Source organism: Neocloeon triangulifer, unplaced genomic scaffold, assembly GCF_031216515.1.
Source record: "Neocloeon triangulifer isolate White Clay Creek 2 clone unplaced genomic scaffold, ASM3121651v1 ptg000012l, whole genome shotgun sequence".
In the NCBI taxonomy this organism is placed as follows: Eukaryota; Metazoa; Arthropoda; class Insecta; order Ephemeroptera; family Baetidae; genus Neocloeon; species Neocloeon triangulifer.
The window spans coordinates 10,096,010-10,120,945 of NW_026775554.1; the positions used below are offsets into that span (position 1 = coordinate 10,096,010).

At 39.7% G+C, this 24,936-nt stretch overlaps 1 protein-coding gene across 2 annotated transcripts; it reads right to left on the reverse strand.

Annotated features, from left to right (window-relative positions):
• Nucleotides 1–205: 205 nt before the first annotated feature.
• Nucleotides 206–22,975, reverse strand: LOC132196662 (rho guanine nucleotide exchange factor 10-like protein). 2 transcript variants are annotated; one of them, XM_059619456.1, is made up of 14 exons: nt 22,747–22,975; nt 22,360–22,422; nt 21,379–21,691; nt 19,734–20,212; nt 5,274–5,496; nt 4,508–4,931; nt 4,021–4,317; nt 3,876–3,968; nt 3,359–3,819; nt 2,940–3,265; nt 2,741–2,880; nt 2,426–2,685; nt 2,074–2,368; nt 206–1,684 (listed from the first exon to the last, which is right to left on the reverse strand). In XM_059619456.1, exons 3-14 carry the CDS (start codon nt 21,642–21,644, stop codon nt 542–544), a joined length of 4,407 nt encoding a protein of 1,468 aa, XP_059475439.1. In that variant the 5' UTR covers nt 21,645–21,691; nt 22,360–22,422; nt 22,747–22,975; the 3' UTR covers nt 206–541. The 2 variants fall into 2 exon arrangements, with proteins under 2 accessions (XP_059475439.1, XP_059475440.1); XM_059619457.1 differs by lacking the exon at nt 22,360–22,422.
• Nucleotides 22,976–24,936: the final 1,961 nt, after the last annotated feature.

Below are 24,936 nucleotides of genomic sequence, written 5' to 3' on the forward strand. Positions count from 1 at the left end.
ATTATATTATCATTATTGCACTATTTATTATTATGTAAATAATTATGTAGGGAGGAAGGAGATCTCTATTATTCAATATTTTATAAAGTAATCCATTTCTGCAATTTTAAGCGTTCAAATTAATAGGGATAGTATGATAATACAATATAAATCTTAAGTAATTAATTTGATGTATATCTTAGGTCAAAAAATAAAAAGCAAAATATTTATGTCAATTTTTCTAATGCTGCTTTACGAGCTTAGCTAATTTTTGCTTTAATAAAATACAAGACAATGGAACAACATTTTCTGCTCACTTTCAAAGCAGTATCATAATTATATATGCGCACAACAAAGATTTCTTTAGCAAAAGTTCACACTTTTGATAAATGCATAGTACACAAATATGAACTACTGCTCACTTGATTCTTGTCGGGGGCTCCCCCGTGCTGAGAAATAAATAGCAGTGGTAATATCAAGAGTAAAACAGCAGAACAGCTCCGTTTGGAGGATTCTTGAGTGAGCACCGGCGAGCAATAATCCACTTTTAAACTTTTCTCTATCACAACTTTGTCTCCCACAGCACCATGTGTGCATCCCTGCTGTTGGCCTCGGCCACGTTGGCCACTTTGCCTCCCTTTTCAGGTCGACGACAGTTGACGTAGCCTCGACCACCAGTCAGGGTCAACACCGTTCTTGGGGTGTCGGCAACCGCCTTGGGACCTTCCGCACTCGCAGCCACTGGAGTGGACGAGGCCAGTTTGGTGTTGGACGCCACTAACATGCTGGGCACCTGGACACTGTCTTCAGACCCTGAAGATGTGTACAGAGAAGATGACCTTGAGTCAACAGACCAGTTGGACAAGTCGAGGGATCTTGGGCGGCTGCTGTTAATCCTGAGTCTCCGGTCCAGCGTGCTCACCTTCCTAGGAATGGCGGCCAACTCAGGGTCGCTGCCGCTTTTCCTAATGGCCGCCTCAAAGTCAACAGCCGTCTTGGACGGCGATTCCTCTTCGTAGTCCCGAATGTTCATCAGTTCTCCATAGAGGCCGTAGACATCACAGTCCTGACTTGTGTTCAGCCCTGAGAAGGCGCCCCTGGGCAGGGTTTTAGACGCCCGACGGCTTGGGTCCTCTCTTAGCACCCTTCTGCGGATGACCACTGGACTGCTGAGTTGGTGTTTCAGCTTCGGAACGGGCTGGGCAGGCAGGGCACCTTCAGAGAGTTGCTTCTCCAAGCGGCCGCGCTCCCCGGAATCCGAACTGGCGCTGGAGGAGCAGCTGCTCAGGGACGGCTGGACGGTGGCTGTTCTGGTTTCCGTTGGGGTGCGGAGTTGGAGGGCTAGCAAAAAGGTGACGGGGCCAAAGTGCGCATGGTGAGAAATGTTTGCCCGCCCACTGATGATGGGCACACCTTCCAGTCGGGGCAGAGGGATGGTGAGACAGACACCAACGTTGGTGCCCACCCATAGCAGCCCTTTGGAGGCCAGCAAGGCGGTGACATGGACACTTTTCGGACTGAGGTGGTGAGCCGAGAGGCCTCGAGTTACGTACGAGGCAACGTTGATGTCTTGCAGGTGCTTGAAGGTTTCTGTGTGGTAAAGGCAGATGGTGGACGAATTTTTGTGGGAGATCCAAAGGCCTATGCCAGAGTGAGCCATCATACTGACGTTGCCACCGAGGTCATGTTGTACACTGAAGCTTTTCTGGAGACAAAATTAAACAAATTTTTTAGATAATTTTTTTTAAACAAAAGCTATTGATGACTTTGGTATAGTCTAACAGCTTTAGTGATAAAAAAAAGTAATGATACATAAGGTTGCTTGTAAATTTCAGCATTTTCTTAATTCTACTTCAATTTAATTGCCTGCTTATCTTTTAATCTGAACCTTATAAATTTGATTCTTCCCGTATTTTAAATTTATGCTGTTGAAAAGAATAATTGAGTATTGGCCAATATAAACATCGCAACCTAATTAGAATTCATTACAGGCCTGATTTAAATCTATTAATAATAAATTCTAAACTTCTGCCAGTGTATTTTATGCGTGGAAACAATTGAAAAATTTCATAATTGCCGATTAGATGATCTCACCTGCATGTCTCCATTAAGCGAGTTGATGACCCACACCTTCTTTGCGCAAGCCACATACATGCAGATGTTGATGGGCAGCAGTACACTGACCGGCTCCGTTCCAAGCAACAGGCTTTGGGGCTCACTCAAACACCATTCACCGTTCGAACCGCGCCTGTACATAAGAACTGTCCCGTTTGCAAGAGCGACAAAAGTCTGATCACAATGGTAGCGGATTTGCTGGACTGCAGCTACTCCGAAGCAATCTCCAAGTTCTGTCTGCCTTTCTGGCTCTTGAGCCGCATATATGAGGATTCTGGAAGAGAAAAATTCAGTTTAAAACAAAAGTTTCAAGACTGGCAGCCTCGTTTACCTTCCACTCTCTGTGCCAAGCCAAACGCTGTCCACTGAGAGTCCACTACCCTGTGAAATACCCGGAACAAATTCCATGGCTGCCACTTTTGTCTCGACTAGATGCAAACAGCTGAGTTCCCGAAGTCCAGCCTGCTGTTGCAGATAAACCGTAATGTAGCTTGACACTCCATCCGTTGTACAAATCCACAGGTAACTTTGTGGCCTAGGCCGTCTTGTTGGCTTCATTATTGTCACCGTGTAAAAACACCCACAGCTCACCTGATTCATAGTAAAAATTTAATTTCGATCTAATGGACTTACCACAAAAGTATACCTCAGTTTGATGCTGTGATTTTGTGACTGGAATGGCCTTGACAAACAACGGCATTTTGGTAGAAGGCCTTCTCTCCTGCTCAGGGATATCCCAAGCAGCTGAGTTATTTGGATCTAGCGCCAGCTGAGCTAACCTCAGTTCTAAAATTAAAAAAAAAAATGAGTAAAAATTTTAAAGAGCGGACTTTTAGTTTTCTAACCTGTACTCCACTCTTTCTTAATGTTAGGGTTTTCAGTCTGGAATGTGAACTGCTCCTCCTTGCCTGGCTTGGTCTTGATGGTCAACTGCATGCAACACGAGTCGACCCACGATATTTCGTCGTCCTTCTGCTGGATCAAAGTCTGAATGCCATCCAGAATTTGCCTGCAACCCTCCACAGTCAGTCCTTTGTAGTTGCCTTTGAGGCTGTTGGTGATTTCTGCAATCCGACTGACAGCCTCATAGTCGTGCATTAAGTCGTTCATCTCCTGACACAAGTTTTCCACTCCTCCTGACCCTCTACCACTGCTACTACTTCGATCAGACCTTCAATCAAATTTTTTACAGTCGGTTCATTGAAAAAGCAAAATATAAAAACAACAAATAAGTTTAATTTTTGTTCCAGCTAAAATAAGTTACCTGAGACTTCCTCCGCGATTAAGGCTGGCAGTGAGCATCCTGCTCAGGGTGAGAGAGGTGCTTGTGTCCTGCACTTCAACATCAGTGACAGGGTAGGTCCACTTGAGGCTCAGTCTTTCCGTGCTGTTGAAGTCGTCGGCCGATTTTGGTGCCACAGACACACAAACCAGCAAGTCGTTGAGCAGCAGCAGGCGTCTGCTCTTCGATTTGGTTATAAGGCCAGCTTGGTTGAACTCCAGTTGCGTCACATTGTCCTCTCGCAATAGGTAGCGGTTGCTGTCAGACAGGGGGCGTACTGAAAACTTTGAGCTGACGTGTCGAAGCATTTCTCGGAAAGCCTGGAACTGCTCAGCTTCCCTTTTGCGTTCGTTTAACATCTCAGCTAATGACTCGAGTTGCGTGAGAGCCAACTGAAGCGACATCCTATCGTGATGGCCGTGAGGAGTGTGTTTCAGTAAGTCCTGAAAGTAAAAGGATGCTCAGCGCTGACTAAACACAAAAAGAAAATTAATCCAACCTGCAGGAAGAGTATGAACTGGGGGAAACGCTGGACGGGCTTGACCATCAAACCAAAGAAGGACAGTCGGTCATGTGAGCTGATTTGTTTAACCTACAAATTTATGTGTTAAAATTTTGACTTTAAAATTTGCAAAAAAACTTGCTTTGAGAAAATCAGCCAGGGCCGATTTGCGTCTCGATTCCTGTTTGGCCAAGTCCATAGCTATTGAGAAGTTGTTGATGAAGTCGCTGTAGGCGTCAAGCACCACCGTCTTTGAAAACGAGGCAACAAAAACGTCTCCAAGCTTCTCATCTCTGTCCCAGTTTTTTACAGCGTCTGCAAGGGCGACTCGAAAAAGGTTGTGGCACTGAAGAATTTCCGGAATTTTGAAGAAGAGCACGCTGATTTTGCTGGCGCTCAAAATAGTAGGACTGCTTTCTTCCAGGGGCTTTTTAAAGTCCTAAAATAAACATGAAGTGTTCAATCTCCCATTTTCAATTTAAAAAAAAAAAATATTTAAAAAAATATTTTTCAAGGAATTCCTCAAAAAAGTAAAATAAAAACTCAAGTGTTATTGCATAAAAAGTAACAAATTTTTTTATGGAATTTTCCTATTCAAAGCGAGCACAAATCGATATTTCAATACTAACATTGACAAGTCTCTGCAGCGTGGCCATGTAAGAGTTCTCACTGTGAACAATTGCTGCCACAATGTGTCTTCGTTTGACCTGTTCGCTGCTGAGGCCGGGCGGAAGGGTGGGTAAAGTGGGCGGCTGCATTCGCCTTGGAAAAGTGAAGCCGCCGGCGCCTCCTTCCTCCTCCTCGGGCAGCTGAGGCATTTTGGCCGCGGCCGATGCCTGCAGCCGGTCCAGGTCATACTGGTTACCCCTGCGGATAGAGAACCACCGCGAGAGCCGACTGGCCCCCGAGTCGGCCTGACTCGTCTCCGAGGCGGGCAGCGTGCACGTTGACGCGGCCAGGGTTTCAGACGAGGTGCTGCGACCACTCGACCGAGGGTCTCGCCACTTTTCACACAGAGTCAACGCTTTGTTGATGATGTTTCCATTACTTCGGCTGAAATAATTTCAAAGAAGTTTTGCCTTAAATATTTAAATATTATTTAAAATATTTGTACTAAAATATTGAATTATTTTTCATTTATTAAGGTAGAAGTATTTTTAATTTAAAAAAAGAAATACTACATTCAGAAAAATTGAATTAAATTTTACCATTTTTAAAAATTTTGCATATCATTAAATATTTGCTTCTTATTATTTAATGTTCATAAAAGTTTTAATTTTAAAAAGAGACTGGAAACAAAACTGCTCTTTATCCTGCTTTTAGTTCCCTAATGAGCTATAGATAATGAAATTTGAAACTGGAGCAGCGATGCAGGGAAAAAATTGATATGCTCACTTGGTGCTAGCGACGAAGCTGCCGCGACTGCTTGGCGCCTTGGTGCTCTGCTCGCTCTCATCACCAGAGGAAACGTCTGACGCGGCCGAGCCCCAACTCTCCTCGGAACTGCCTTGGCGCAGGACGGGGTTGGTCGCAGCAACGGGGCCTGCCGAATCGACGACACCAGTGGTGCACAGGCGGGCCGAGTCATCCCACGAGCCCGAGTGAGCATGAGGCTCATCTGCAACAGGAGAGAGAGACGGTCGGTGTTATAACTTTGGTGGCCGCGGTCACGTGCACGGGGAGAGGGACGAAATTGAGCAGACAATTGACCCTTGACCTCTGACCGCTGCTTCCGAGGCCGGTTCAAGTGAACTTTTCTACTTTAGTTTACTGCGACGATCGCTAAATGGGAGCCACATTAGCATATTTTATTTTTATTTACATATCATATCACTATTTCCAAAAATATTTTGACTGGTAGTTCCAAAAAAAAAGCATATTTCTATTTGATTGATTACAAATGCTTTGAAGGTAAAATAGTATTAGTATTTTTCATACTCAAATTTTAAAAACGTGGAAAATTGATCAATTCTTAATTTTATAAATAGGAAATGATGAGATTTTTAACCCAAATCTTCCGGATTCAAATAATTATTTCATCACATTTTACAGCGTAAAATACGAGCTAATACAATAGCCCAGCTTTCTCCTTTTGAAGTCTTGAGCATCCTTTACAACGTCAAAATGTAACTTTGAAAGGTGAAAGGTTGTAATATATTAAATAGGATTTTTCACTAATGTTTAGTGTAAAAATAAATCTTCTTCAAAATAAGTTTCAAATTATGATAAACTAAAACTTTTTAATGACATCCACCTTGGCTGCGCTATTAAATTTTAATTTAAGTGCATGAGATAATTTGTTAGGAACTTCTTTAATGGCAGTACTTTCTGTTGACTTATACAGAGTTTAGATGGATGGAAAGCTAAAAATGTTAAGTTTTGTATTTCTTTAGAGAAAAGTTAAGCTGGCAGAGAATGCTGGATTTGAAATGTTCCCCTAAAAAATTTGATAGATATTTTTTCTTGCGACGTATTTTTTACTTTCAAAAGCCACAAAAATAAAAATTTTGCGAATTTTTGCATTGGGATTCAATTTCTAAGTCGTATTTCAACCAAAGAAAATTGAAACGACCGCAAGCGACATTTAACTGCTTCGCCGCAATTAACCACAGCCAAACCACAAAAATGCGTCAAGCAGCGGATCGTCTGCGGATGCTGTGATAATTGCAATAGTGGAACTTGATGACTCACACGTTCGGCGAAAGAAGCCGGAATTGACCAAAAGCGATGCAGGGGAGCATCTGCTGGCCTTTTTGAATTTTTAAGAGAGAGATGAAGTGCAATGAAAATAGCTAACGTTTGGCGGAAGCGTTCGCGGCGGGCGAGCTGCATGCTAATTTCGGCGACCTCGGCAAAATTATATTTGTGTGTCATGTCTGCTGGCTGTGTGTACAGTACTTCTTATGTATGTATGTATTTGGAAGCGATCAACAATGGCAGCGAACGCCCCACGCGCATCACGTGGTGGCTGCTGCAAGTAATTATGAACGACGGGCAGGCCGACGTTTGCTGATGTTTACTCAAGACTTCACGTACGGGCCATATGCTTGTTGTGAGAGCGCCATGTGCCATATCGTTTGTTGTTCGTATACTTGTGCGATCGAGAAAGAGATTCTGCTGCGTTCGACCTTGGTTCTCGTACAGTGAGTTGATCAAAACGCAGCGCACTCCCGCAGCAACCCTTTTAGGCTGCGGCTTCTTTTCTAATTAAAAGCCTCTCGCTCACACAGAAAGAGAAACAGCACAATGCAGCCGCGGAGAAAATATTTGTTCTACTCCCACATCACACAGAGAGATCTGCGTCTTTCAAATTTTAATCTAATGTATAGTGACGTCAAAATGTTTGAAATAGAGTCTGATTCATTTGGTTGTTTCATTCATTAAATAATATCAGCTCACATTTAAAAGAAGCGCTTCAATAAAATATAGAAATTTAATTAAAATAATATTTTCAGATGAAAAATAGAAATAAAAATTGAGAGAAATATAAATGGCAAATAAAAAGTTTTTGTACATATTTGCTTGGAAATGGCGCTGATAATTTAATTTATTTATATAAAAATTAAAGTCTACGTGCAAATTGAGCGCTCTGCGGCGTTTGCTACGCTCTTTTTTCAAAGCCAACTACCGCGAAGGTCTGTTTGATGTTGTCATTCTATTTTCAGGGAAGTTAAGGGTGATGACTGCGGACTTATGGCGCGGCGCGATTCATTAAAGGAGCGCCGCGCCGTTCCATTATTTTTTTCTTCCGCTCACCATAGCTTGCGAGCAATGATGCTGCACATTTTGCACACAATTTTAACAGCCCGGCGAAACAGACTGACAATCAGCCAAGGCCACGCCAATGTTTAAACATAATATATATTCACATAAGCAGACGCATATATAAATGCATATAAATAGTGAAAGCACAGGTGCCGAACACATTTTTGTGTTCGATCATTGCACTTGCTACAATTCCAACGCACCGTCCGAGCTGGATGAATGAGCACGTGCGCGTATTGAAACTTTCGATTTTTATAAATTCCATTTTTTGATCCGAATATAATTTAATTTATAATAGTCTGTTAAAGAAAAATTGGAAACATCTGTTCTGTTCGTTAAAATTCTTCATCGGGACAGATACATTTATTTTGTCAGAAGGTGCCGCGAAAATGAAATGGAACTTTTCATAATGGGAGCGCATTGTTATACCACGCTCCAGTAATGGACTCAACGTGTGTGTGCTGGCCACAAAGCCGTTATTATTCCTTTTTGAGAGACAAGCTTTCGCGCTTGATTGCATTTCATCATTAAAAAGTACTTCAATGGTCGCAGCTCTAGTCGCGAAGGAAAGCAAGTTATTTGTAAATACTGCCTGATGCAACGGAACTTATGAGTTATTACTGAGTAAGAGGACATCACGTGTCATAACTAACAACCGCAGCAAGATTAAAACAAAGCGAATCAAAAGGGCAGTTTTAGGTCTAACCTGAGAACAAAAACAAAAATAGGAAAGTGGTGATGAGTTTCACCTGATTTCTAATGACCATCTTTGATCCTGGTAAGCCACTTTGCTTTTTTTTCTTCAATTTCAACTTTAGCTTATGAATAGAATACTCATGCGGATTTTTGTTGACAGTTTTAAAATCTCGGGGGACCCTCCGTTCTAAAAAAGACTGATGTGGCCCAAAACGTGTAAAAATGCTCTTTTCCCTCACGCTCCCCGGCTGACTGCAAGTACGACGACTGATTTAGATCAATTAGTGGAACACGACAACTAAACGCACTCTTGAACGCTTCGTGTTTCCTTATTTCCTCCAGAGGCAGTTTGGTTTTTGTCGACCGGCCCTCATTAGCTCAAAAACGAGAGAAAAAAGCTTCTGGGAAAAATGGGACAGACGCGTAGCATTGACACTTGTGTGCAGCTCTAGCTCTATCTTTGCTGCGTCGCAGGCATCAGGTATATTATGAAGCACATAAATCACCTCTCAAGAGGTAGGCAGCCGAGCAAAAGGGGATTGTGTTTTTCAACTCGACCTCGCCCATTGTCCCTTAGCCCTACGCAGGTAGGAGCAACCCTGAGTTTTCGGCGGTAGGTCCATCTCCGATTTTTCTCTCGCTCCCCTGAACGACAATCGTGAACAATGGGTTGCCGGAGAAAAATAGGCGCGCGGGTTTGAGCTCTCTCGACAGCACGCCATTTTTTTTTAATTTCTTAAGGACTGACGAGCGGAGTGCTGTGTTGAGTGGTGCAGTTTGTGCGCGGGAGGACAAGGGCACATGAGCACGGCTCATTAGCGAGCAGGCTTTTCGCTGCCAGTGCAAATCCGAGAATGTTACAAGTGCTGGACAAAGGCAATTATTTACTATCGCCTCCGTTTTCAAACACAATGAGATGACGCGCCGTACAATAATAACATTAGCATATTGCAACACCGCCGCTAAAACCTTGTTCAAGCAAAATCTTAAAGGTCCCTTAGACCTTAGAATAATTGAAAGGTTTATTTATTTATTTTAAAACTGATCCTTGAGGAAACCATAATTAATAAATACCACAAGAGTTCTAAAAGTTTTGACGAAAGAAATTTGTTTTCTCTGTCTATTGTAACGTTAATTTATTTTAATTTTGAAATTTGCAGGGTTGATTTTTACACTTCAGGCTTTTCAAAAGAACTTCCGTTTTTGTTGGATTGATTTTAAAGCCAGGAACAAAGCAAAGGGAGTGGGTGCAACGGCGGATATGGTCACGTGGCGTCACCGGATGAATAATTTTACTTTTTTTTTCTTTCTTGCTCGTCGCTGCTTTTTACCATTGCAGATTAGCGGTGCACAATTGAAAGGGAGAGGTGCCCACACCTATCAGCTATTGGTATAGCGCAAAAGAGGTTTTGTTTGTACGCGGCGCAATTTATCGCTCGGCGTGAGAGAAAACGCGGCTGATGTGCATGTGCCTCCCGCCACGGGTGTGCAAAACAGTTTTTACTTTCGGCCAGAATGCGTTTAGCGTATGTCCAACAACAAACGGCCCGAAGCGGTTGTTCAGCCTTGGCCTCGACTGGACACAACTTGGTGTAAAAGTGTACGGCTTGACCAGGTCTCATTATTGATTTATATGCCAGTAATTGCAAGGTGTATTACAATTTGGGCCATTTATTTATTAGATTCGAACAGCTGTTTCTGTAAAGGTTCATAGATTTCATCTCTTGCTCGCCCCAAATTCAAAGTTTGCAGCAAAAAGAGCCTTGTATTCATATTTGAAATATACAAGCTAAAGAGAAAGGTATAATAATTCAGGCAGATTATTACACATAAAAATACAAGAGGATTTTTTAGTGGTCGTGACGAAAATTAAAAATTTTTACAAATTAAACGGTTTTTAATTTTTATTCCATATTTTTGTTTAATGTTTTTGAACTAAAATTTTATATTCTTAAGATAAGAGCAATTGACAATTTTATTAAAGGTAGAATTTCAAAATTTTCAATTAGCATAAACTGCTTGGGGCTCCGAGCAGTGCCACTGGAAACTGCATAAATTAAATTGCTGAGTCCGTATGCGCCTTGTAATGAGCTTTCCACCTTCCAAGCAGAGGGATTTGCATATTTATTAAAAGTACATCAGTCTGTACATCCTTCGAGCAAGGTGGATGGGTGAGGACGACGGCGAGTTGTGCGCATGGGCAGCTGACGTGAGAGCATTTGCGAATCGCGTATGTTTGCAAGTGGAAATATTATTTTCAGCTGCACGAAGCATGAGTCATCGCGGGCGCGAGTAATTTCTCGGTGTTTGGCGTTTCATTATGCACTTCGCGGACGGCTGCTCGCAGTCGCGGCGACGTGCATTGGAACACAAAGAATATCCCATCAGAGTAAAATAATATTCTTCGAAATATTCCAGGCACATTTTCTTAATAGGTGGTCAGGTTTTGAAAAATTAATTTTTGATAGCACGCCTGAGAAATTTTTCTAAACGGATATTATAATAAAACCGTAAAAACATTGGGTGTATTAATATGACGGCAAAGAGAGGTTTAACCTCATCACTCATCCCCGAGGCGAATCATGGATAATTAGGGCACCTTTTAATCTCGCGCGGCGGCATTGTGTTTTTTATTCGGATGCTGCAGCGCGTCCGTCCGGCCGGCTCTCTCGCCGCCGCATTTTTCTTTCGTACTCTCTCGGCCGTAATTAACTGCATTTCTGAATCTGAACCTGAGAGGCATCTGAAAACGCGTTAATATGAGTACAGCAAGACGCGCGTTGTGAAAGTAAACCCAAAAGCGGTGGCGTCGTTGTTATTGACGCACGCTTTTATGTGCAAGCCGAGAATAAAAAATAGGTTTCTGGCGCCGCACGCTCATGAAATTTATTTCTAACCAACTTTTCCACGGCACACCGCACTGGCCGGGCTGTTTGTCCATTAGCAACGTGGCGCCAGCTGAGCCTTGCTTGTTATTATCAACTGACTGAACTTTTTAGCGGCATAATATGGAGTAAGCAAATTAATTTCACGCCAAAGTCTATTAAAGTGCGCGCGGTTAACCCTTTGTAAACTTCCCTGCGATGCCAAGAATGACATTTTTAATAAGGAGAACAAAATTCAAAATTCCCAAAAGACTTTTATCACATTTCATTGATTTTCTTCATATAGGATAATTTTTTATTGTTAATCGTTAATTTAATCAAAAAAGCAGACAAGGAAATTTTTAATGTATCTTTTTTAAAGTTCCTGGAATAGCATATTATATCAGTGCCTCTTCCTTATAAGGATTTAAATAAATTAATTCAGGAAAATAGAACTTTTTTATTTAAAAAAAATCATAAAAAATTTAAATATTGAAAATATAAATATTTATTCCTCTAAAACCAATTAAAATTGAACGTTGCCTTTAAATTAGCAAAAGATTATTTTCAGATGTTATGAAAAGCTTTTTTTTATTTATATTTATTTATTTATTCAAGTTGTTATAAGACAAGTTTCCCATGTTAAACCTGAATAGCCCTTGTCATGGAAGCATCTGTCATTGTTTACCTAGGCCTAACAATTATCTATGTTTGTAATCAACAACATTCTTTTTCATGAAACACGCACAGAATCTGGATATTTGCTTAATGATATATCGAGTTTTCCTCAAGGAACTTTTGCACCATCTCCACACAACTTTAGCTTGCGAGAAGACATAAAAGTGAGACATATATTGCTGCGTGATAAAATTCCACATACATACAAGCAACTCCCCGCCGCGCTTTTTCCCGTGCATTTCGTCTATTTATAAATTTTTTCAAATTCTTTCCCCATGAAGATTATATGGCACACTCTTGTAATGCAATATTATCTGAGAAAAGCCAAGCGACAGAGAAAGAGGGCGCATTCACGCACCCGCACAGCACGCACCTAATTTGAAGCAGCTGTTTAATCTATGTTATACCGTCGTCGGATAGGGAGTCGCAGTCTCCAGAACGCACGAGCGGTATTCGCTTTTAATGGGAGGCTGTCTAGAATTAGTCCATACGGGACGGGGGCTGAATGAATGCAGAAAAGGCAGCTGCTGAGCCAGCTAGATGATCCCGTGTTGTGATGCGAGAGCGCAGATGATCTCATCCCGCAAGCTCCACGCGCGCCCTCCACCAGCACCCACGCACACAAGCGCGCGCAAACACAACAAGGCAAAATTATATTGTGCAATAATTTTATTTGCTCCGAATTTCCCATTTTTAATATTTTCATAATTTTTTAATGCGTTGTCTTTGATAAAAAAAAAAGAATTAATTTATTTACCGATCCTTATCTGAGCAGTTAATTAAACGGAAAACGCCCGTTTGCCCTCCACTTAATTCTCCAAGATAAAAAGATTGCAAAAGTCTTCACCGAAACACTGCAAGATATATCAATATTTTCTTTCTTTGAATTTTGGTTCTACTCCTTTGAATATAAAAATTCCTGGGTCTGGTCATGCTCATTTGGTTTTAAATGTCCAATTAAGGTGCAGGTTCATTTGAAATTACTTCACAGGGATAATAAATGAGGTCGCTTTATTGCTCATAAAATCGCGAGCCAACTTTTCCCTAAAGAGCCTCCACTCTCTGCTGGCATCGCTCCGCACAATTCCGCGCCCAAATTATCGTCACTCCGCATCTGACTCACTACTGCGCAAACACCGCACTTGATTTCAATAAAAAAATCCCCACGAAGAGGATAAATTTAAAAACAAATCGTTGCCGTCACAGCTGGTATCGTCGGAGGTGGCAGTGCGGAAGAAACAAAAAAATCACTCGGAAATACCTGACGTGCTGATCTGTAGACAGTCCAGCTTTGCGGGTCATAGGGGGTGCTCGCGGGTGAAACCTTCCAGGTGGAACAACTTTGGTTTAGGCAAACAATGCGAGCATGCCGTCGTTCACTAACCGATTCGCTGATTGTGCCCAACTGACTGACTGACTCGCGACGACACCGCACTTTGCCAACCAATCCGCGGAGACTTGCGAACACATTCTTGTGGATTTCTCCGCCGCCGCACCGTGCAGACGGAGAAGGGGGACTTTAAGTGGAGAAAGCGCCGATGAAGGCAGCACGATATTGAGGCGCACCGCGGCCGGCGCTCTTTGGTGACCACCGGCGAACCGTCCGGGCTAAACAGTGACCAGAGATTTCAGCCTCGCTGCGAATCGAGGTTGGCAGATTGTCAATGACAACGATTGCCAGAGTCATTTAAGCCGCTTAGCATGGTGATTTCCAGTTTTCCTTTTGCCAAATTTGACAAGTTGTCGGCTTTAAAGAAAAATTCTCTTTGAACAAAAAAAATTAACGATTTGTTTGCGGCGTAGACAAGAAATGCGTGTCAAAACAGACCTACTTTGTCCTTACTTCAATACATTTTTTGTCTGCTTCCACTGTTCAGAAACAAAGTCAGTCCCAAGTAAATATTGAAACTGTAGAAGCGTTTTTTTTTGTGGTGCTTATAGCGAATTGTATAAATTTTGGGTTTCAAAAGTGACCAAAATAATAATTAAAAATAAAAAATTTTAGAACCCCGTGAAACTGTAGGCAATTTTAATTTTAAGTTTTTGTAAAAATATTACATGGTAATAAAATATTTGCGTAATTTTACTTTTGTATCACTTTTGTAAAAGTTTGCAAACTTTGATCTCTTCTATCCTGTATAAGAGAAATAAGAAATAACAAGGTTTTCATCATTATCTGGCAGCTTTTGGGATGAACAGGGATGCGTCACATGTGAGCAAAGTGCAAGTCATTAGTTTCATCACGGCAAATAAAATATCGTTCCGAATCTACAAGTCACAACGCCAAGCTCTCAAAAATATCTTCTATAATTGTGTGGATGAAAGGACGGGCAATGCTTTTGCAGACGTCAAAATTCTCAACGACTTAATTTCTGGCACTTGAAGCAAGACAAGAACAGAAGATGTGCCTGATTTTTTGCTTATACTGGGTATTTAATATTTTACATAATAATTTACATGCTAATCTCCTACATACATTTAATATTAATTAAACTTTAAAAAGGCGTTTCATTTTTCACTTTATTTTTTTTAGAATTAAAACTAAACTGTAATTTTTTGCAATATAATATTCTTCAAAAACTGTTTTGTAAAAACATTCTAAAATAAAATAGCCCAAGACAAGCAGTTTAAATATTTATGCAGAGTTAATTGATAAGTCATCTTAGAAGTAAAATTAAATTAATAGACGCGCTTTGATGCTCTCATATTAAAAATACTTGCGCCTGATGGTTTCAGTTTTTGATGCAAAATCTATTAGAGCCTCTCGACCAAGGACAGCCATTAGTTCGGCCACATCTCAGAGTCAGGGTTATCCTGCACCGACGGCTGCTATAACTAAATTATAATGGCACTGTGCATCACGTTTTCGGCCGCTTTTATGCATATCACCCGGCTGCTTTTGGCCTGACTTATCACAGTGAATGCCGCGCGGATCGAAAATTCGGCACGGCAGCACCGGTGCACTCTTTCAAAAAGATATTATCGCCTATTGTTGCGTTTCACTGCGGCTGCCCACTGACAAAATTGAGTGCGGCTCTGATGGCCACTTTTCCGTGCTGCTGAGAGCTGCAAATGGCCAAATAGAGTTACATCATCGGCCAGCACTGTATGCCTTTGTATGCAAAATCTACGTTTTTTTGTCATTTGAAAAGAGGTTGGCCAGTAAAATTACCATATTAACAGAAGCCCTGCCAGGCCAGTATTAATTCTAAAATAAAAAAATGTTAACATTTGTCTCAGTTTACATCACAAAAATTAAAAAAAAAAATATATATATATATATTTTAAATATAAAAAAATGTAATTATTGATAAAGCTCACAACCTAATATGGCCAAATTTGTATTTTTTTTCTTCTTCAAAATTATTTTAATAATGATTAGTAAAATAGGTAGAAATTAAATTTTTTTATATCATTCTCCGGTTTAATATCGATCACAAACCAACGGCGTAATAGTTTTCAGGCTTAATTGTGAAAATAATCAGCGGGGGGTTGTTTATCCTATTATCGTCTGCGCCGCCGTCACAAGAATTCAGCCTTGCTCGCTTTGCACCGCGTTGTGCTTTACGATAAAAAATAAATAAAACAATGCTAATGCGACACACATCGTCATTCCACCGTACTGTTACCCGTGCACCTGACAATGAGACCGAAATCGCAAAAATTTCACTTCCGAGCACGCGACGTCAGTGTTTGTTGTCCGAGGACGGAAAAGTTTGATCATTTTGCTGCAGATCCGCCAGATTTTACAGCGTTGCATCGGATGCTGGCTGCAGCAGCGGCATATAAATGAACAAAGCTAAGAGGGCCCAGCAACCAATGGCCGTGTATTGTATTTCACCTGAATGCGCGAGGAGCCCCTCTCCCGTCAGGTGCCGTACGGTCGGGAGAGACGCGTCTTCTTGGAAGCTGATTTACACCCCTGGCCAGGAGGGCGAACAAAAACGAGCAGTAAAATATAACGCACCGGTCATCAAAGAGAAAACTCGGCCGACAAAAAATTTCAACAGGGTAAATCAGGTGTGCGTCTTTCTCGGCTATTGAAAAATTTTTTAGTGGAGGGAGGAACCAGGAACGTGTTGAATGCTGCTTCTTCATATCAAAAGGGAGTTTAATGATTAGGTTCATCGACCGACCAATGGATAAAAAGCTCTTTCGATTTCAGACAGTGCGGTTTCTCATCCTTGCACTTTTATTTGCACGTTTATAATCCGCGCAAATCCAGTCATGTGCATTAAAAATTCACTCGGGCGTGTAAAAAAGACGACAAACGAAAATTTAAAACAAAGAAACGTCCTTCTTTGCTTCATTTTGCAGCACTTTCCCTCATTGTTGAACTTTGGAACAAATATTTAATCGACTTCCTGAGAGGGAGAGGAGCGCACAGGGAAAAATGTGCGATAAATTGTGTGGTGCCTAAATTTTCCTGGTACTCCAATTAATTATTTAATCATCCATCTAGATGATTTAAAGCGCCCGTAGGTGTCAAGTGAGGAATTAGTAGGAGCTTTTTTATTTTTTTATTCGTCATATTTTTAGTATTAAATCCCCTAAAGTTAAAATTAAAACTAAGGATTCAAACGTGCCAAATTTTTTTTTTTAAACAAAACTTACTTAACAATTAGTAAGATTTTTAACTTAATTCATATTTTTTTACAAAGGCAAATAAAAGAACTAAGTTTTTTTTTATAATTCTTCTCCTGTCTTTTTCTATATCATATAATTTTGTGTAATTATTCAATTAGTTTGTCCGTTTACTTATTTATTTATTAATTTTTTGTTGTTATTTTCCTTGTAGCAATAAATAATGCTCTAAATTTAAGAGCATGAATAATCCATCCTCGAATGCTGATTTTAACTTTTCAGAATTTTAAACCTACCGAGAATCTGGCGACGCAAATAGCTCTAGTTAAAACATTCCACCCGCACAGCATCTTCGCAATGCTTAAAAAAATTCCCTAGATCTTTAGCGATAACTTTGGACGCCGTCCAAAGCCAAATTGCCAAGGGAAACCCCAACCGTGGGCGAGCACTGAAATTTTTGCCGCTTACATCTGATGAGGATGACGTTGTTGTGGTCATCCTCCTCGATGGTGGCGGTGCCCTCCTTGCACCCCTGCACGATGCTGGTGAGCGCCGTCGTCTGCGGAGAGCTGCTCGACTGTTGCTGCTGATTGTTGAGCAAGTTTTGCACCTCCACCTCCAAACTCTTGACGATCTTTTTGCGTTTGCTGCGTCTGAGGAGCACCGGGGGTCCGAACAGCAGGTCCAGCACCCCTGGCGCGTTGTCCGCCGTGGCCGCCAGTTTTCTTTCTTCAATGGTAATTATTCCAATTCACGCGGGCAGGCACATCACTCTCCACTCACCAGCCTCCTCGGAGACCACACAAACACTGGCTCGCTGCTGCCGAGGCCGCCGCCGCCGCCACCACGCATGCGTCGTGCAGACAAAACAAACCAGCAGGTGAGAGAGCGAATTCGTCGCCGTCTGGTTCCAGCCTGCCTTCCTCTCCTCCTCCACTTCGGAGGTACCTGAAGGCACATAGGACACCCTCGTCTCTCTTCCTGTGAGCTGTTGCCAGACCGTGCAGGCCCAGATAGTGTGCGGGGTGCACTGCACGGCCAGATGGTAGAGGCTAGATAGCCGAGCGTGCTCCATGATAATTGCCTTCCGCCCGCGCACTCTTTCTCCAAAAATAATGTGCCTGCCTTGTGCGCGACCGGCGTTTAATTTGGCTTCGTTGAATATTTAAAAATTTATCTTTAACAAAAAGCTGCACCATTAAAAAAATTGTGATAAAACCTAAATTCTTAATAACGTTTCCAGTATTAAAAAAGCTCCATGCAAAATTGTGTATAATTATAAAAAGAAAACTTATTAAATAGAAACCTTATGCAAAATTTGTATAACATAATTTTCTTGTAATACTAAATTGACGATATGAACTTTGTGAAATTTCATCAATTACTTTTGATGAATGCTCAATGTTGGTTCCCCCCTCTGTGTGTGGTAATTGATACACATGATGCGGGTGGAGATTATTTTGCAATAAAACGTGGGAAAATATTAATTACTTGGGTTAAAAACTTAGAAAAAAAGAGTGATTAAAGGGATATTTTCTCAAATTACAAGCAATAATAAGCATTATCCTATAATTCAAGAAATTGAAGGAGTGTATAATATCTTTAAATTAATAAATTATTTTTTTTATAATAGAACTACAATAAATTGAATGGTAACACTCGAGGTGGATTTCATGAAAAATCCTTGCAACAAGGTTTGCCCGGTTTCAATTTTTCACGAAATTTTAATTTTAGATTCTGGCTGTTTCTAGTCTTTTTTATTCATTTTTCATTTCCTTATAAAAATTAACGCACTTTTTCATGGTTGCTGCATATCCATGAAATGGTCTAGCGGTGTCAGAGAGTATAATTTACATTTGATTTAAATAAGCGCGTGAGACTCAATTAAAAATCGTGCGTCGACGGGAGTAGTTATTTTTTCCATGTTCACGGGAGAGTGACGTGTGATGTGACTCTGGCAAGTTAATATTCGAATATCAGTTACTAAGGAAGCCGTCAAGATCTGCTGCGTAACTTTGAATTAATTTTTTTTTAAATCAATGCTTTTTATATAATTTTCTGACAAAAAAAAAATTCTCTCATTTCAGCACTGTCATTTTATAATTTATTATGATCAAAATCTAACTTTTACCTGCGCATTTACTTTAAAAAAATGGTCAGTTTATCACGATTATATGCCAACGTTTTTCTTTGAGAGAACCGATTTTACTCGAAACAATGCATTTTGAATTTTTTTTTATAATAGTGCAATCAAACGCTTCGCCATAAAATTCACCTGCATTTATGATCCCCCTTGCTAGCCAGTTAGTTGGAATTTCATATGCACGCAGGTGCAATCGGTGCAATAAGAATGCAATAGCGCAAATCCGGTCTGCTCTGCATGCAAAATTGCAACATTTGAAAGAATTTCATTTGTCTGATGCTCCGGCGGAATTTTTTTTGAAACTGTAAAGTGCACTCTCAACATTTTGTGGGAATATTTAAGTAAATTGAGGCATGATTAGTATGTGCACTGGAGCTATCAGAGATAACTGTTAAACCCCAAAAATTATATGGTACTGGCAGAGAAGTTCCATGGATGATGGACAGTGCTTGGCCATTGAGAGAGTTAAACGTTTTCTTTTGCTTATCAGCTTCTTTAGGCTTCGAAAGGCAATTAAATTTATCAGCGGAAATTCAAAGAAAATTTTGACCTCAATGATCACTTTAAATGGTCCTTCTACTCTGAATTTTAAATAATTAAACTATATAATTAAAAAAAAGCATTTTTGATATTTAAAGCTAACACTGTGAGGTGGATTTAATTTATCATTTTATTTTGTTTTGAAAATAACAAAAAGCTCTGTTTGATTGAGATTAATATATTTGTAAGTTTTTATGAAAATTTATTTTTATTATGCCAGAATCTTTTGTTTCGAGGTTTTTACCCTTATCTTGACACTAAGTACGTTTTGGCCACCATGTAATTTTGTCCCTGGCGCAAGAATATTTTAATACATTTTGTATTAAAATAAATAAGTGTAAAAACACATCAGTTACAAAATGAAGATCGACATATTAATAAAATTAGTTCCTACCGTAAATTTCTGCCCCTATGTGAAACGTGATATTTAACAAAACCCAACAATGGCCTCTTTTGCAGATATTATGCTAAGCCTTTTACTTTGCTCAATGCGGACTGAAGATTAAAATTATAATTTTGCAGCTGCTAATTTTTTGCTACTAATTTGGGTGTTGTTGTGAATTAAAGAAAAAAATTGGTACTCACCAATTCCAGCTGCTGCTACTTTGGCCAGTCCCGTCATTTTCCACCCCCTCTTGCTGAACAGCCCCAAACCCTGCTTGAGGCTGCGCGACCTGCGGTGTCCAGGCAACAGGGGACTGTTTTCCTTGCGGGGTGGCGGAAGGGACACGTTGGACCTCCAGCCCAGAGCATAGCCAGAGCCACTTTGAAAGCCAGAGTCCGGGGTGAGCAGGTCATCGGTGGGACACACGGCGTCCAGGCCGGGGTCGTCGTCCGGAAGCACATCCCCAGGCATGAGCAGGGTCTCCATAGCTAGGTCGAGTTGTCCCAGCACCCACTGGTGGCCGCGCTGCACCTGCCGCACCTCCTCACTGGTTGGCATCGGCCGCGAGCAGCGCTCCTCAAAACTGTAAGGATTCTCAAAGGCACCCCTCGCCTCGCTGATTTCCTCGTATATGTTCTCCTCCACCCCATATGTGGAGATGTACCTCTGCCTGTCTGATCTGAAAACAGGATTACGCACACGTGAGTGGAGAATATGAGTGAGTCATCGTGTTTACAAATTGGCTAATTTGCCTACATAGGCTTTGATTTCAAATTTGTGGGTCAGAAAAGAAAATTATCAATTAATTATTAAAATTTTTGAAATACCCTTACGCTCTATGATAAAATTTGATATTAAATGTTAATAAAACTAATTACCATTTTTTTTTAAATTCCTAAATTTAATTATTAAGATTACCCTAAATTTGAAATTAAATATCAAATTGTGATAATTATTATTTTCTAATGAAATATTGAAACTATAATAGCTTAGCCAGTTTAGTTCAAAAATCTTGATATTGAATGTAAAGGCAAAACCATATTGTTGTATCAATTAAACTGAAGATTCAAAGCAATTCAATTTTCTAGACACAGGATAATAAATAATGATTGTTGCAAAATACTTCATAGTTTAAGATTTTCGAGATTTTCATGATATTTCTTAATGCAAATAAAATTTTTACAAATTTTTTTAGGAAAGCAATTAACAATAAATATAATAAGCTGTCCTTCTCTAAAAATTTAAATAAAAAAATTTGAAGGATGAATTTCCTTTTTTTAAATAAATCGTTCTCTAAAATTGACAATTATTGTATTTGTAACAATGTGTTTAAGCAAACAACAAAAATGATAATTTCAAAAGAATATTTATGCTAAGTAAGTACGTTGTTAATTTGTTAAGTTGCAATTTTATAATGTATGAATGATTTTTTGGGAAGTAATTGCCTGATGATACATCAATTAGGAAACCCTGCAAATTAAAACTGGCAAGAACATGCCTGATTTCTGATTAGTGAATATTTCAATACACTAATTTGAATTTAGTAATTATGATTGTGTTAAATTTTACCAGAAATACAAAAACCTTTCTGTTTTAAAATTAAAATTTGAAATATAATATTCTCAGTCATATCTTAAAAGAATTCCAGTTTAAAGTCAAAGCCTCAAGTATTATGTCTAGGAGCAAAAAAAAATGCAATAAAAGGAGCAGCTGAACTTGAGTGCAAACAAGCTTCGTATTTGCGTCAACGTGGCGTGCGTGCTTGAATGCAAATTGAGAAAATAATCAATAAATTCCAACGTTGAACTCTCTTGAAGAACAAACAACGACTGGCGTCGAAATCACCTGCTGGAGGGGCTGGGTCGCTGGTGCTGCTCCATCATCGAGTTGTAGACGTAAGAGTAGTCATGGGGATGCCCAACCGGGGGCGGCGGAGGCGGGTGCGTCCTGGCGGGCGCGAGAGGAGCGCTCTGGAGGAAGGGGTCGTTTCTTCGGGGTGTGCTGGGCGGTGGCGGCGGAAAGTGCAGCACCGGCCGCGGCCTGCCCTGCGAGTGGCAACCGGCCCCGTAGGTGCATTGGGGGCAGTCGCCCCCTGACGACGGACTCAACATCTGCTACGACTTTGCAACCGGCGTCTCTCACTTCCATCAAGAATCATCTGAAATTAGAAAACCAATTAGAAATTTATCCATAAGATTTAAAATTTGCAAAATTCACTAGAAATAAAATATTTTAATATTAAACGCAATTTTTATTTTAACAAACAAGAATTTTGTTAATTTTCATTAAATTTTTTATATTAATTTTTTTTTTCATTTATTGAGAAACCTTAAAATAAAATAAAGGAATATTCGTATTATGTATTATTTTCAATTGAATTCTGCGATCACAATTTTGAGCTCTGAATTAATGACGACGATCGAATTTCTCAATCTTCTTTGTCAATATTTGCTCTCTTGATTGATTCAAAGAAATACTGCGTATTGTCTTCAACCCTAACGATCAGTTTAAGGTTCAATCAAATATAGTTCCAGTCTGTTAATCGCGCACCAGTAAAAAGGATCTTCATGCATAATTTATGAATTAACTTCCGCTACAATACTGCTCTGATAATTTTTCAATCTCGTCTTTTCTAATTGAGAACTGATTAAAGCAGCACGAAAATGGCAAAAGCGAAATAATAAGCTATTGTCGGAATTGAAAAGGAGGTTGCCGAAAATGGAGGAGTGCGGAATGCACCCGTTCTGATCTGAGCAGTTTCGTGGGCCCCTCAATTGATTGGCTTCGGGCTAAATACAAATAATGTTATGCGAAGAATACACATACCGCCCAAAAGGAAGGAAAATTTCGGCGAATTCCCACGGTCCGATTTCGACATCAACTGCATATCTAAAATTTTATGAAAATTAAATTGAGCTGGGATAGTCAAAGAAGAGAGGAATTTTGGCGAGAATTATGTATTTTGAGGCTATTGTTTTGCAAACCTGACAGCAGCAGCACCTGCCTAGTCGCGAACACGCCAAGCACAATCATAAAAAGACCGAAACAACCGAACGTTCAACTCGCTAATTAGCGCCAATCAGCGGAAATATAAAAGTGCGATGCCGGTTGCTTGCGTGTGGTCGCGGATGTGCCGAGCTCGCGTCTTTTCCTCGCCGAAATTCAAACAAACTTTCGAGCTTTGGGAAAACAAAGAATAAAAAGCATGCATACCAGCTGACGCGGTGGTGACTGATCCGCTCTTTCGTCTCGGCGCCGGCCTAATTCGCCTTCCAATTTATGGCTCTCTCGCGAGTCACTGCTGACGACGTGACCTGTGACCCGAGCGGTCTGCTGCGAAAATCAACATCGTGTTTGTCCAACTCTGAACTTTCTGATTAAGGCTGCTTAAGTGCTTTGCTTCGCATGTCCAAGGAGGCTTGTCTGGACTGAACCTGTTGGCTGCCCGAGCCTGCCAAGCGGAGCGGCCTTGGAGGGGAAAGCACCAATCAAGGGCGGCTCAAGTTGTAATCAGCGATAGGCGGTGGAATTTTCAATGTTCAGCGTAGCCTGGAAAGCTTTTATAAAGCACCTTTTACTATCAATTTTTCCTACTGCTCAACGAGGAAAGATAATTCGTATACATCAGTTCATTAGCTTTTCAAGTATACGCCATGAAATATTAAAAAAAAAAATAATACGTAATATATACAAAATTGTAAATGTTTATTTTATAAATTTATCTTCCTCAAATCCGAGCTGTTATATAAAAAAATAAAAAATTTCAAATAAATTATTTATGTTATTTGTTCGTCCACATACATTTATTATTTTTATTTTAAGAGGAATGGAAATCTATTATTTTAATTTTTTTAAATAAAAAATTAAGCAAAATAGCACAAAAATAAAAAATGTTAAGTAAAGTAACTTTTAATTATTATTATGAAATTATTTAGCTCTTTATAACTGACCAAGCTTTGATTTAACCCCGCCATTTATATTTTAAATTATCAATTCTTTTTTACTTTTTTAACCCCTCAAAAAATAATCATTCGTAACTTTGCTTTCTGAGCGAGGAACACGCTGTAGCATTAGCAAAAGCTTGTGCCTTGTGCACTGCTAGAGCTTCGTACTGTGCTGCTCTCTTTTATTGGGCGCCGAACCACATTTTAGGACTAGAGCCTAGGGCTACCTCTTCTAACAGGCACGGCAAGTTCCATTATTGGTATAATATTCTCGCCACTCGACCAATTTGAATTTCAGAGTTTTAAGATAAAGGTCAATTGACAAATTACTCATGCTCCTTACCAAGATTGATTGCAATTGCGTTGCAGCTCGGTCCATATGTGAATATAATGTATTTTAATTGCAAATAAGTTTATTTTTATTTTCTTTAATTCTCAATTATACTGAATGAAATGATAATTTATGTAACAACCAATTACACGTCTCTCAATTTGTTTTTTCAATACAATTTAATTGCTACAATTGATTGATATGAATAATAATTTATTTTTTATTATTGTTACTGTTGTTAATATTCCACATCTTTTTTTCCAGCAACTTCGCTAAAACTTGATTAATGTTTCAAAATATACATACAAAATATAATTAATTTAACAATTTGCCTGCAACAAAATTTATTATGAAAATTGTATATTTTCAGGCCAGCCTTGAAACTCTAATCTGCATATTTTCCCTCTTGGAAAGTAAAAAAAAAAAAATGACTTCCTCTTACACATCTTTTTATTTATAAAAATTAGAACGATTCCAAAAAGAATCAGATCTGTGTTTACTATTTTATCAATGTAATATCCTTGAAGGTCGTTTTTTTGGTTGATCAATCCATCAGAACAGATCAAACATCCTGCTTGACAAAAGCGATCATAGATTATATTTTGAGGCAAACATTACAAAAGGAACAGAACAGGTTTATAATAAATGTTTTTGCATCTCTTTTATTTAAGTCGCGCGCGCGATTAGCATTGTGGTTTGCTAGAGATCGCGTTTACGATATAGATTAAATTTCCAAAAATAGTCGTCATTAGCCGTTTCTGCATTCCCAAGTCGTTTTGTGACGCTCTTGACACTTCAAAGAATTTTGTCACCACCAACCAATTAATTGCGAGGCGCAATGTTAATTGCCCTGTTTGTCCGTAAGCCGCGCGCAATGACAAAACGGTCAAACACCTTTTTCGCTCCGCGGGCGTTATGCAATAATTTTATCTTTGCTATCACAAGTGATTGTATTCTCGTTTTCAATTCTTTCAACCAGTGCAACAATTTATAAACAAAATTAATTCAATTAAAAAAATAATGTTAAATTTGAATCAAATTTGCATTTATCTTAATTAAGCGAGATTTAAAATATAAATAATGAGGATGAAACATATAATTTTCTTGCTTCATTACTAAATACATAAG

What these genes read in the sequence shown, in the direction of transcription:
- LOC132196662 (XM_059619457.1), bottom strand. Translation starts at nt 21,644, where the DNA reads ATGTTGAGTCCGTCGTCAGGGGGCGACTGCCCCCAATGCACCTACGGG. An exon ending in CGCTGCAGAGACTTGTCAAT is followed by an intron (nt 4,318 to 4,507) that starts GTTAGTATTGAA and finishes TGTTTATTTTAG; the next exon opens with GACTTTAAAAAGCCCCTGGA. An exon ending in TAAGAAAGAGTGGAGTACAG is followed by an intron (nt 2,881 to 2,939) that starts GTTAGAAAACTA and finishes TTTTAATTTTAG; the next exon opens with AACTGAGGTTAGCTCAGCTG.